Raw genomic sequence first — 14,978 nt, 5'->3', positions numbered from 1 at the left:
CGACACTCATTCCAATTCATAATTGACGGGGGACGATATTTAGGTCCTTTACTGAGTGCTGTCTTACTTACATCCAGTGGTAAATATTTGAGGCATGTCCAGGACAATAATGAGCCGTGGTTGCATGTTGGTTATATTATAACTTTCAGTATATATGTCCAGGACGATGATAAGCAAAGGTTGAGTGTTAGCTTGATTTACTCCCAGTATGAAATATTTCAGGTATGTTCAAGACGATAAATTTTAATTATTGAGGGATGGCTATTTCACGTCCAATGGTAAACACACTTATATATAAAGCATGTCCGGGTCGATTATTAGCAGCGATTGCATATTGATTATATTGATTATATAACTTCCAGTGGCAAATATTTCAGGAATTTCCAGAATGATAATAAGCAGTGATAAAGTGTTGGTAATTTCAGGTCTAATAGCAAAATTTCAGACATGTTCAGGACGATGCTAAGCAGTGCATACTGTTGGTTGCTTGACGTGAAGTGGCAAATATATAAGGCAGGTTCAGGACGATACCAAGCAGTGAAAGAAGTATGGTGATGTTTCTTGAGATCCATTACTGATAAAGATTATCTCGAAAATCGACACCAACTTTACTCTAGTAATGAAAAAAAAATGGATGATTTTATATGCATGACAAACGGTACATTACCAATAGCAAAATAATATATTAGTTTATTAGCTGTTCAGTTCACCGAATTACTTATAATAATCATCACGCTTAATATTGTTTAAAACACTAGATGACCCAATTAACATGTCATAACGGAAAAACTATTAAACAAGGAAATAATTGCCGATCAAAAGTTTCTTTAACAGAGTGACAACAGAGGTAAATATTAAATTCTTATATGTATTAAAAAGTTCGAAAATTGATTTAGAATTGAATTATGATTTCTGCAACCTTCATCAGTATAATTTAAAAATATTAAGATTGATAGATATAAGAAGATGTGGTGTGAGTGCCAATGAGACAGTTCTCCATTCAAGTTATAATTTATGAAAGTAAACCATTATAGGTTAAAATACGGTCTTCAACACAGAGCCTTGGCTCACACCGAAAAGAAAGCTATTATAGGCTAAAAAATATACCAGTTTAAAACCAATCAAACAGGAAAACCTACGGTATAATCTATATAAAAACAGAGAATCTAGAAACACTTTAGAATCACAAGACAACCACTGAACATCAGGGCCCAGTTTCACGCAGCTGTCTAAGATGAAAGACATGTCTTGGGATGATCTTATGACATATCTCAGTCCTAAATGGTTTTCACAACGTGGTCATAAATTAGGACATCTCTTTAAGTTGGTCATAAAGCTAGGACTACGCGAGAGGTGTCTTATAATCCTTATGATGGTCTTAGGATAATCATAAGTTTATTTAAATTAATTTCGTAATTCATCTTGATATTGTTTATTATATTATCTATTCTCCCTGTTCTGCTTATAACGTAATCTTTATAGATTGACGGATTATCATGATTTGTCAACAATGAAAATTCAATGTATTAATATCAAGAATGCACGATTTTATCCTTTAACTTTTTACAACCGATACAGTGGAAAATGAATTAAACTTACTTGTACAAAAAAAATGTCATAATTTTATTCTTTTTTCACTATTTTGTATTAGACATTTCATATATATATATTGGTGAATTATTTATAATAGTTATACTTTTTTTATAAATAATTACCTTTATGTTTTATATTAATTTTTCAAATTATCTTATCATATTAATTAATACGTTAACTGTAAATACAGTAATTTATGGTAAAGATATTCTACATTTACATGATTTTTCCCGTAAATCAATGTTTTAATATTTGAAATTTAAAAAAACTTAAGACAGGTTTAAGATATCTTTGCTAAGATCATCCTTAGACAGCTTCGAGACGAGGTCTGAGATATGTCCTAGGATAGTCAAAAGAGGGTCATAATACATATTTTAAGATATATATCTTATGACGTCATGTCCTATGATAGCTTCGTGAAATCGGCCACATGTTCCTGACTCTTTAACTTTTTTAGATTAACTCTTTAAGGAACGATCGTTTTCATTGGTCAATACAAAGCTTCGACCTCACACCAGCGAAAATTGAACACACGTTCTATAACGTTGAATGGACTGATCAATATTCACGTAGCTTGTCAAGGTCCGGTTTAAAGCTTCCATCATCGTGTTCCGTACATGATTGTGTTCTTGATTATCAAATCACAATTCTAGCTTTTATAAATGTGCATGTGAAATTCATTGGATTTATAAGTTTCTGCAATTGATAGTAACATTTTAAACTTTAAACATCGAAATATTTAATTTAAATGTTTCCTCTGGATCAAGGGACGACACCACAGTTCAATGTAGGATAAAAAAAAAACCAATTCACATATTTTTTTATTGACTCCCCTCTCCCCCAGTTGCTCATCCTGACTTTTCTTTTACTCAATGGCCTCGATGAATTCGCGTTGTACTTGAAAATGAAACCGTACTTTACTACAAACACTTTTCATATTCTTTGCCAAGTTTTAAGTATTGGACATAGGGAAGTGATTTATTTTTCTGATTCCGTTTACTTGAGAAAAAAATCCCGAAATTGTAAGTAAATTCAAAATATGTAACCAACCATGCTCTGTTAAGAAAAAACGGAGATGGAAAACCATGGCATAGCGGAATTAAATGTAGTTTATAAACTCCAACGAAATACTTCATGAGGTTTTGCTATTCTCGGTTGAAAACCGAACGTCAATTGTATATTGTAAATATGTACATGTAAATAGAAACAATCAGTTTTAAAAAAAATGTGTTTATTCATTAAATGTATTGATAAAAAGGTGAGTTTCTTCTTGTACATGCATTTAGTCATCCTTAATCTCTTGATATTTTGTTAATCAGTTTATCATACATGTTTCGTTTTGTATTTCATTTTAAATACGCATACATACTACATATGTACTTTAGTGGATAGTTCAACAATGTTATGCAGCTCCATTCTTACAGTATAAAATTGAAAGATAAATGTTCATCCATTTAAAATCGAAAACAGTACATTTATATTAAAAAAACACGATGTGGTATCATTGCCAGTAAGACAACACTCCACACGAGACCAAAATAACACAGAAATTAACAACTATAGCTCACCGTACGGCTTTCAATAATGAGCAAAGCCCATACCGCATAGTCAGCTATAAAAGGTCCCGAAATGACAATGTAAAACAATTCAAACGAAAATTGTTCCTTATAAAATACGACATTTCTCACCAGTATTAATTTATTATTTAGTTCAACACATGCAAAAGAAATACTCTTCTCCGATGTAACATTTCAATTTATTACAACAACATGCCTTCACTGAATTCATTCAGGTGCACATATGATACGATTAAAGTTATTTTGTTTCTGTCTTTTGGGGAAAATTTCCTCTGTTTATGGTACACTTAGCTACTGTGTGTATGTTTTAAAGCAATAAAAAAAGGAATGTCAGTGCAACCCATCATTAATTATTGTAATGGATCAGTATTATGAGATACTTATTATAAGTGACTACGACATTGTAAGGATTATAACCTATCATCATTTTATTTTATCCTTATATTTCTCATTATGCAGTACAAGATAATTGAGTTGCTGCATGCATAAAGAACTTAGAATATTACTTAATACATTATATCAGTATTATATTTCGACCCAACTATTTGAAGTTAACAAAACATTTATTTAATTCTTTTGACCAAAGGTTTGTAAACTATTCAAATACTTGTTTTACGTTCGTAGTAACATAGTACATTCCATTGTCGGTCACCTGTGTAAATTCACGTGCACACCGACTACATTGCTGTTGTATTTGAATCTTTCGGCCAATGAAATGTAACGTTACAAGTTGTTTGTTATGATACGCCATCATGTTATCAATGAACTATCAAACGCTAAACTTCACTGCATTCCACTGTTACCAGCACTTAAAGTACGGATACTATGACTTCTCATTTTTTTTATACTATTTTTATAATTCAAAGAAGTCACCATATACTGACTGTACAAGAGATGCGTGTAACCAGTTCTTTAATTATAATTCTGTCATTATGTAGAGGTACGTATTTTATTAATGTGTCTGTGCAAAACAGTTTAATTGTCTGTACAAATTTTTAAAAAGAAACTCTTAATTAATATGCGATTGTGTTCAATATAAATAAGAAGTTCAGGGCCAATGTGACAACTCTCTGTCTAAAAACTAAGCAGTTACATGTCAAAATACGGAGATTTGATTTCGATATTATTTTAATAGATATTTTCAAACATATATTGGAGCTTTAATTACCGAGTTGTCTTAATAAAAGTAGTAAACACATATTTAGAATTGCTATATTTTTTACAGTGTGAAGTGGGTTAATTTGTATTTTTATGATTTCCTTGTAAATGCTAAGGTCATAGTTTCGAATCGGATTGGTATGACAGGAAATCATAAGCGTCAGAAAACCTGTGAATTAAAACAGTTTGGAGTATATAATGATAGTTTCATCGAAAAACCGTCCTTGTAAAAGAGCAATTTGGGCTCATTGCCACATTTGAATTTATGTCAAAACCAATCGGTCATATAAATTCTGAAAATTTTGATCAAGCCTTTCGTATGTGAACGACTCCCAATTATCATTCTACTTATACTATACTTATACAACTAATTATAAAAATACTACTACTTCTACTACTACTACTACTACTACTACTACTACTACTACTACTACTAATACTAATACTAATACTACTAATACTACTACTACTACTACTACTACTACTACTACTACCACTACGACTACTACTTCTGCTACCACTTCGACTACTACTACTACTACTACTACTATTACACTACTACTACTACTACTACCACTACTACAACTTCTACCATTACCACCACCACTACTACTACTTCTATCACTACCACCACTACCACTACCACTACTACTACTACTACTTCTACCATTACCACTACCACTACTACTACTTTTATCACTACCACCACTACCACTACCACTACTACTACTACTACTACTACTACTACTACTACTACTACTACTACTACTACTACTACAACTACTACAACTACTACTACTACTACTACCACTAATACTACTACTACCACTACTATTACTACTACTTCTACCACTACCACCACCACCACTACTACTACCACTACTACAACTACTACCATTACTACTACTACTACCACTAATACTACTACCACCACTTCCACCACTACTACTTCTACCACTACCACTACTACCACTACCACCACCAAAACTACTTCTACTACTGTTACTACTACTACTACGACATCCAACAATGAGAAAAGCTTATACTACATAGTCAGCTTTAAAAGGACCGGAAATGCTTCAAATTGTCTATTACTGCCACTCCTAGGCATACTACTGCTGCTAATATATCTGTTGCTACTACTATACCTTCTACTACTTATATACATTTATCTCTACTACTACAACTACTGCAACAAACATGTAAATTACATCATATTGCGATTCAAAAGTATGATTTTATAATATACTACTTCTACTACAACTGCTACTATTTCAATTGCCTTTACTACCACTACTGCTAACATTATTGGAACTAGTCCTACCTGCACATGCACAGAATTTGGTGATGAATAAAACGACAATTGCATATATTCGTAAGGCATTGTACAAGCAGCTATATGGACATGTAAGTAGAACATTGCATTTTCATTCATTTTATTGTTTTCTCCTTTACTTTCAGTAAACCTGTCTGATATCAGCATAAAGATATTTGTCCCTGGAGAAGATGTTATGTTAGATTGTAATGTTAATATTACACGTACTGCATATCATACAATCTCTTGGCTGTTTGAAAATAAAGTTGTTTCAAATGGAGACAAATTAAATACAATGAGTAATAAATCATTAAGATACGAACTCACAGCAGACATGAATCTTCGAATTAAGAATACAAGCATTGATGACGAAGGGAAATATACGTGTCTATCTGTTCCTCCGTTGCAAGATGGAAAATATACAATTAGACTGAAAAGTAAGTAACGTATAAAATAAAATTGAGAATGGAAATGGGGAATGTGCCAAAGAGACAACAACCCGACCATAGAAAAAAACAACAGCAGAAGGTCACCAACAGGTCTTCAATGTAGCGAGAAATTCCCGCACCCGGAGTCGTCCTACAACTGGCCCCTAAACAAATATATACTAGTTCAGTGATAATGAACGCCATACTAATTTCCAAATTGTACACAAGAAACTAAAATTAAAATAATACAAGACTAACAAAGGCCAGAGGCTCCTGACTTGGGACAGGCGCAAAAATGCGGCGGGGTTAAACATGTTTGTGAGATCTCAACCCTCCCCCTATACCTCTAGCCAATGTAGAAAAGTAAACGCATAACAATACGCACATTAAAATTCAGTTCAAGAGAAGTCCGAGTCTGATGTCAGAAGATGTAACCAAAAAAAATAGAAATGGCAATAATACATAAATAACAACAGACTACTAGCAGTTAACTGACATGCCAACTCCAGACTTCAATTAAACTGACTGAAAGATTATGATTTCATCATATGAAAATCAAGCACAACTGTTATTTAACCTCATATATTTATAAACTCCTATAATACTACTTTATTGTATTCATCATGCAGTACGAAACTTATAAACATCAGGAGGTTATATTAGGAATGATTGCCAATGATAAAAACTGAACTAGATCATTTATGTTTTGTTTAAAGCTGTCTTGATGACGGAACAAATAGGATTATGTAATGATCCCTGTAATCGAAATCAAAAGTTACAGAAAACATATGAAACTAATGACAACACTATAATATGTGTAAATATAACGGCAAAACACTGATGTTTTATTTGGTTGATTACAAATGCGAATTCACAAAAATGATAAATACAACTATAATAATGAACAGTAACACCCTACATTTATAGATTACTCTGGCTTTGTATAGTAGGTAGAGGACGAAACAAAAGAACTTATTGTTTTCATTCTGCGTAATTTCAGATTAAACGGATTTTAAGAGACATCGTAATAAATCTACAAAAATAGTGTAGTGGCATGTATTTTTCTAACAGATTCTATATAAAAAAAGTTGGGTATGATTGCCATTGAAAAAACTCTTCACAAGAGACCAAGTGACGCAGAAAGTACCAGCAATAGGCCATCACACAACCTTTATCAATGATCAAAGTCCATACCGCATAGTCAGCTATGAAAGGCCCTGCAATCAGAAATGTAAAACAAACGAAAAAACCAACGGCCTACTTAATATACAAAAATCAACGAACAACAAATATGTCATGCAGCAACAAACGACAACCACTAAATTCAAGGCCATGTATTCAAATTGTTGTAAAATGATTTTGATAAGTTACTAGATTTAAAACTATTATAAATCAGTGTATAAAAATGTTAGCCAGGCTTTAATCACTATCACATCCATAGTTGGAACAATCTTTTATATGTTTAATTTTTTTGTATTATGCTTATGTTATGCAGGTGAAACAACCAGGGAAAAGAACAGTTCAAAAAGCAGTTATTCATCAACGTCAAATGGTTGGTCAACAAATCATTAACATCACTTTTATTAATTACAGTAATGTTGCATATATAAGCCATCACTGTCCAAGCAAACATAATAAATACACAAATACTTGTGTAAGATCACGCTAATAATGAAATAATAGTTTTACACAGAAGCTAGACATTTTAATTTGGATATAATCATATAAAGAGACAAGCGGTGAACCTTCTCAAGACACACACAAAACAACACAAATATGAATTCAACATTCGCTTCCAAAATACAAACTAGAGGTCAAAAATTCTCGGATCAATGATCATAACTGGGCACTTCATTGGTGGGCTTATCCTAAACCACCTGTCTATAAATGGATTGGTCTATGACATGCTCACTGATTGAACTCCGCCATGTGAAGTGAATATGAGGTCCATGCGATATTATATATCGCCCTTATAAAGTTATCACTTTGTCTGCGTCCGAGATCATCATGCTTCTCTTGGTTGATATAACATCGAATTGATCTCAACCAAATGCTACCATTAATATTAGTAATCAATTATATTTAACTGCATGAACCATGTTAAATTGGGGACTTTAATTAAAAAGCTAAACACTGAATTTCAGATAAATTCAAATGAACATTTGATCAAGTTTTAACGAATCCCAAATTCTTAAAATATTCGATTAATAAAAAAGAAAATATAGCATGCACATGTATCTATATATTCACAAGTCTATAACGGTTGTCAAATGTGCTATAAAAACTATTTAAGATCGACTATAAACACCAAAATTAAAAGCCGTATACTTAATGTCTATAGGCATGATTAACTTGTCAGACACGTAATTTTTATGGCATCGAATACATAGTTAGTTGAGGGATTTCTTTTATAGAAAGCTGCTTTCATACTGTAGCTGTTTTCTCCATGTAATTATCCTTTCCTTTACTGAGATGTACATAGACACCAATTGCATGTCAGTTAAGTATATTTATTTATGCTTATTCCTATACCATTTTACTATATTTTTTAATGTTTCAGTTCAAAACAATAAACCAACAGTTCATACTACATCGAAAGGTAGGCAGTTATGTATCCTCTAATTGTTTGAAGCATTTACTGCAGTCATCCAAAACATGTTTAAGTACATTATAACAATAATGCCAACAAAAGTTTATGTAGCACCTGACAAAAATACCATAGTACATGATGTATATATACTTTTTCAGTCTATGTGTTGGTACTATATTTAATGCCGGAACTCAACTTACATTAAAATCATTAAGCACATATTAATATTAATATCAAAACAATGCACCACTGAGTTGATCAATCCAAAGAATAACACCTCAGTAGTTATCACTTCTTCGATATTTACATACATTATGTGATCCATTTGTACTAGTATACATTCCAAGTTCTTCCATTATTTCATGACGTTCTGCGCAGCTTTTGAAATTTACGGACGCCATCACGAGTTGGTTGACCGTTATGTAATAACCGTTTCACAGATGATATCGGATATGTTCCTTACGTCGTAACTACAATCCCCTTCCCTTTCATGAATTTGACCTGCCGAATTAGACTATTTACATAAGCAACTGAACACGACGGGTGCCACATGTGGAGCAGGATCTGTTTACCCGTCCGGAGCACCTTAGATCACCCCTAGTTTTTGGTGGGGTGTTGCTTATTCTTTAGTTTTCTATGTTGTGTCTATTTTTTGTCTGTTTGTCTGTTTCAATTTTAGCCATGGCGTGGTCAGTTTATTTTCGGTTTATGAGTTTGAATGTCCCTCTGGTATCTGTTGTCCCTCTTTTGTATTTATCATTTATTTTGTACTGAATTCTTGTTCAAAATAGCTAGTTGAATCCTAGGTTAATTGACATTTTATTGACTAACATTATATAGATGTGTATTGTATGTTTAGATTACGGGAATCATTAATGTAGCAGGAGCTGATCACATCGGATATCAATAAAATTGAATTTACCTGTAGTGTTCTGTGTAGTGTTTTGTTTATTAATACTTTTTGTTTGATTGTTTCCTTGGTAACATTTGTTTAACTTTTCAGAGTCTTGATTTTTTTATAATGGGATAATTTTTTTTTTTAGAGACAACATACCAGGCATTACATGCGGATGTAGAAACAACAAACTTTAAAGAAGAACAAAACAACGTCAACAGTAAGTTATTAGATGATGACATTGTCACTGTTTCCAATTTAGTATTGATTATCTAAATTTCACAAAAGCTGTAAAAGGAAACAGGACGTCAATTTGAACACATACAGCATATTATGCAAATGTCAAATCGACAAAACTACAAATAATGTGTAACATATAAATAAACACCAAAAGAACAAATTACCTAAACGATCCAAAAGTAAAATTGATATTCATGTTTACCGGAAAGGTAAGCAAGTGCTGCTTTTTATCTTTTTGTCTGTATAATCCAAAAGTAAATGCCGTACATCTTACGTCGTCCTTTTAAGCAGCGCTGCAGTATATTAACAATAACTACAAACCATTATGGAGTTGTCGGCAGATTAATGAAAAGAAACACCGCTTAGTAAAATTTCGTAAACTTTTATTGCATAGTAAACACATTTTCAATGCATAAAATAGCATTGCGTTCAAAGGGGGCATTCGCAACAAGACACTAAAATGGTAAATTATAATTATTTTTTATTCAATCATTAATGATCATATATGAAAGTTGAAATAGTGAAAAAATAATTCATTAACATCAGCCAGTTTCAATAATTTTGTCAAAATAAGCTTCAAAACATCACTCATAAATTATGCATTTGTAAAAAAAAAAGGTCCGTACTTATGTGACCTTCCATTCAACCAATTAACTGGAGATGAGTTGCGCATAAATTAGACATGTTTAGTTATTAATCAACATTGAATGGTAAACAAGGATAAACCATCTATATCAGTATTCTCGTAAAAAAACTATGATTAACACATATTTTAAACCTATAATATGAAATCAAACAGACCTACAGGAAACCAATTGCACGAGTTCACATCTGTCTATGTCTATATGTATGTTTAAATATGGTGACAGTTTGCAGATGTTACATCAGTAGTTCACTAGATATCGACTAGTCTAAAATAAACTCGAAATTCTGATACACATTATTGATCACAGGCACTCTAAATTGATTATTGTAGACTTTTCATAAATTCTATATAGTTTGTTTACGTTATGATAGTATATCACAAGTCAAATATGAGAATTTGAGTCAAATCGGGGAATATGAATTTGACAACGGTTGCCCCTCTATCCTATGAGAAAACAAACCTTATGACAAATAAGTCTTACATCTGCCTTTTTTGTAGACCAGAATATACATTTGTATGTATTTGTATACATTGCTTGCTGTTCTGGGTGCAGTTTGATGTTTTGCCTAAGTAGTTTCGTCGTTCAAAAAATGAATAGAGGTAAGCTATAGCATCTTTAGATGACATTTTGCTTGAAATAATACAACTGTTCTACTGTGCATTATGTATTTTCGCATTTAATACTCCACTTTTGTTCGGATAAGCTAAAACTTGACCCAGTTATGTTCTATTTTTCCAAAAATCAAACTGTTTTTATTCTGCTGCTTAGATAACGCTGAATGAATGACATAATCACAGTTCACGACATGTACATACTTATGTTCTTATGCTTACTTAAACAATGTTGAGTACAGTTTGATATACACGCTATGAAAGCATCTTTCATGCGAATGCTGGCTTCAGTTGACCTGTAAACAATTATGTAAGAATATTCAGCCAAATTGATTCCAATCTAAACTCTTGACCATTAAAATGAGCTAGAATAATAATAAAAAAAAAGCAAGATTATTTAACTTAAGTGACAGCAAATAATGCTGTAATATCTTCACAACAACTCTTTTAATGATGGAATATGCTGAGGTATTCTAAATTTAAAGTATAATAAAGTAAAATGATTATCGAACTTCCGTATGAGTTTCAAACTTTTTTGCGATAGTGACCAAGGAATGTAAGGAACTCATTTTAAAACCACACACTATATAATCGGCATGAATCAATTCAATCTAAAATTGTTTGGCAGTGGTGATGATCAGGATGGTCATCTTTGATATCATCCTTTTATTCATTTTTTAGTTAAAGAAAAAGAAAACAACAGGAAGAAAGTAAATGTGGTTGGTAAATGTAAAGAAGTTAATCAACGTAAAAGGTACACAATACTTTTAAACGTTTGAAACAATCCTACCGATTAAGAAAGGTATTCCAGTAATGTTCATCAATGTTTCATGTGGTAACAAACTATTTCATAGCCATTTGAAAAGAAAAATATTAATCAGCTCACATTCAAATGTGTTAGTTAAAGACGTAATAAACAGTTTTGGGAAAACACAACTTTGTGAAATGCCATAAAAGAACGTATCGACAGGATGTATAGCTATAAATGCATATCAAGGTGTTATACCACCATTGATTTTCCCCTATTAGTCTTTGTAAAATTGGCCCTTTTAAAAATATTGTACAGTATTTACCTTTATTTCAACCAAAGAAATACTTTGCATGTATAAAGTTTAATCCTTTCCAATGCTACAGTGAAAATTTCACGCTACATTTCATTGCATATAAGAAAGTTACCATCACCGGAAGTAAACAATCCTATTTTTACACTGTTATTTACTGGTTACCTGCTTTGGTAACTATATAGCCTTAACTTTTCAAAATATTTTATAAGACCATCAAATCAAAAAAGAATGATGCTTTCAGAAACCCAACATATATGTTTATGACTCAGAAAAATTTAAGTGCATTGAAATGCAGGGTTAATTTTCTACAACTGTCAAATTCAAGGGAATATTTTTTTAGACTTACTTTCGTATACAACTGGATGTGACGTAGCATGATTTGGTGGTATTACACCTCAAACACATTATTCAAAGATTACATCGTAAAATTAAAAGTCTTCTAGAACAGACTTATTCATAGGATACAAAATATTACTTGTATATATCTGAGTGTGCTTGCTCTATAAACAATGTTATCATTACCATAAGATTATGCAGCGAAACTTTCAAACTGTATCTTTTCTTTTAAAACAAATTAAGTAAATGCTTTAAATCATTTGAATCTAATAAGAATTATTATCTTACCAAATTACCAGTTATACACATATTGCGTTCGTTGAAATTTATTACGCCATTACACACACGGGTTTATCCTGGAGTATACACGATAACCCCAATTGTTGAAAATAGTTCTTTATAGTTTCTTGTATGTAAATTATATGTTTAAATGTTGGAAGGGAGGGTTAATACTCTTTGTATTAGATTTGATTAAAAAAAATTCTTGGTACTGTATTTAGAGAATTATTAATCATTAACGGAAAATATTATCATGGCAATTGTAAATGTTCGATTTTATAAGTAATGTATTAATATGTGATATGCAATAGTACTGTTGCTCATAGCATTGAAGAAACAAGACTGCTATAAACTTTGCTTAACTTATTCCCATAGGCTAACCAACGACTTATAAATTGAACTAAAGTTTACTAGCGATGGTTTTATTTTCTTCCAATCTGGTAACCAATGCAATTATTTTGGATCAATGGTTCTGATTGGATGATAGTAAGCGTGAAATTCTCTATCTCCTTGTCTGTAAATAAGGAACTGTCATTTTGAATTGCGGAATGTATTGATATGGATTTTCTACAATAATAAGCCAAAAAAACTCACATATTGCACCTACCAAATATCCTTTTTATCAATTTTACAATTGTTTTACATTTTGAAGAGGCAAAGAAACCAGAAAACGCCAGGTATTTACGTTTGACACCTGAAGCATACTTATGACATCACTAGTTTAGTGACCAAAGAAAATAACATCTTTTCATGGTTTTGTCTTTAATGAAAATTTTACACTGAAATACTGATTGAAATTTAATTATGAATTTGTTTCGCACCAGAAAAGAGAGAACTATGTACGCGTCGCCAGGAAAAAAAACTAAATTTGCGACCGTAAACTACCGATGGACGAGCTTCAGATACAATAAAATTATCTCCTAATTTTATAAGAAGAATTTTCTTTGTCATATATATTTCTGAAATCCGCGATGATAATATTTATTATAAAAATCAGAGTTATATATATATCTTATATATTCAAAACGGTTGGTTTGGCTATATGTAAACTAAATGCTATCCGGATAATATGTTTATTTATTTATTTTAATTTGTCCGTTGTCTCTTAGTGTATATCCTATATCCCATCTTCTTCAGCATCAGATCATTTTTCGAATAGAGGTCCGTCAAACACCTGACTTTTTTAATACATTAATTTCATTTTCATTTCAGATACAGGTACTAAGCGATGCACAGAAACTAACATACGTCGATTTATACTACGTTAAATCTTTGATTAAAAGTTATTTATTGTTTACATCATGTTATTTTGCTACAATGATATATTACTACGTTGAACATGCTGTTTATGTTTATTACAGCTTGAATATGTTGTCCATTTACGACAATATATGTACAAAATAAACGCATTATAAAGAAGGTTCGCTTCTCAGTTTCAAAAAAATAAGCTTTTCATAACACTAGTATATACTGATAATGGATTGTTAAAGGAACCAAAAGAGCAAACAAAAATATGTATAGGTCAATGTGCTTGTTTTTGAGATATTATATAATCATTGAAATTTTGGAAGGAACGTTTTCTCTCTTTTTTTTTAGGCTTTATTATTGACAAGTTTAAATTTTCTTAAACTATTGGGAAAATAACAAAGATTTTATAAGACTTTCACAGATGGCATATAGAAAAACATGTAAAAGATTTATAAAAAGAAAAATGAGGGGTCAATGTGCAATTTTTTTAAGGCATTCAAATGGCTAAAAACATAAGTTATAAGTCAAATGTTGTACACATTATAATTTTTACAAGCACAGTTTGTACAAATTACAATTTGTATAAAGTCAAAATACATAATTTGTACAATATTTTTTGTACAAATTGTAATTTGTACAATATTTTTGAACAAGTTATAATTTGTACAAAATGATAACTTGTACACATCATTTAGAATCAACAAGATTCTAATCAAACATGCACAATCGTACTATTATAAATCCATATTATAGTTTATTGTGTGCCTTTTAGAATAACTATGATCAGATACTTCCTAAACATTATATTGTAATTGAAAATCTAGCTATGATCAATACACTTTCGGCAGTCATAAACTGTTAAACACAATATAAGGATAACTTCTATGAACTATGAATAGATTTTTGTGTATGAGGATGACATATGTCGAAAAACCCAAGATAAACCAGGTCGTATTATGTAATATATAAAACAAATATATCAATAAAAAGGAAGTAA

General features: G+C 31.3%; 1 protein-coding gene and 2 long non-coding RNA genes across 3 annotated transcripts; 2 read left to right on the top strand and 1 right to left on the bottom strand.

The window, feature by feature from the left end:
• Positions 1-4,699: 4,699 nt before the first annotated feature.
• On the bottom strand, positions 4,700-5,634 carry LOC139484372 (sericin-2-like). Its single transcript, XM_071268109.1, has 2 exons — positions 5,540-5,634; positions 4,700-5,342 (listed from the first exon to the last, which is right to left on the bottom strand). The coding sequence occupies exons 1-2, from the start codon at positions 5,632-5,634 to the stop codon at positions 4,700-4,702; spliced, it is 738 nt and encodes a 245-aa protein (XP_071124210.1).
• Positions 5,635-7,566: 1,932 nt separating this feature from the next.
• Positions 7,567-9,769, top strand: LOC139487123 (uncharacterized). The gene is made up of 3 exons (XR_011655758.1): positions 7,567-7,623; positions 8,632-8,670; positions 9,705-9,769. It is a non-coding gene; the product is annotated as an uncharacterized lncRNA (long non-coding RNA).
• Positions 9,770-10,946: 1,177 nt separating this feature from the next.
• LOC139487122 (uncharacterized) lies at positions 10,947-14,470 on the top strand. The gene is made up of 3 exons (XR_011655757.1): positions 10,947-11,042; positions 11,736-11,808; positions 13,946-14,470. It is a non-coding gene; the product is annotated as an uncharacterized lncRNA (long non-coding RNA).
• Positions 14,471-14,978: the final 508 nt, after the last annotated feature.

The sequence above is a fragment of the Mytilus edulis genome, chromosome 8 (assembly GCF_963676685.1).
Source record: "Mytilus edulis chromosome 8, xbMytEdul2.2, whole genome shotgun sequence".
NCBI lineage: Eukaryota > Metazoa > Mollusca > Bivalvia > Mytilida > Mytilidae > Mytilus > Mytilus edulis.
This window is presented reverse-complemented; position numbering and strand designations above follow the sequence as displayed.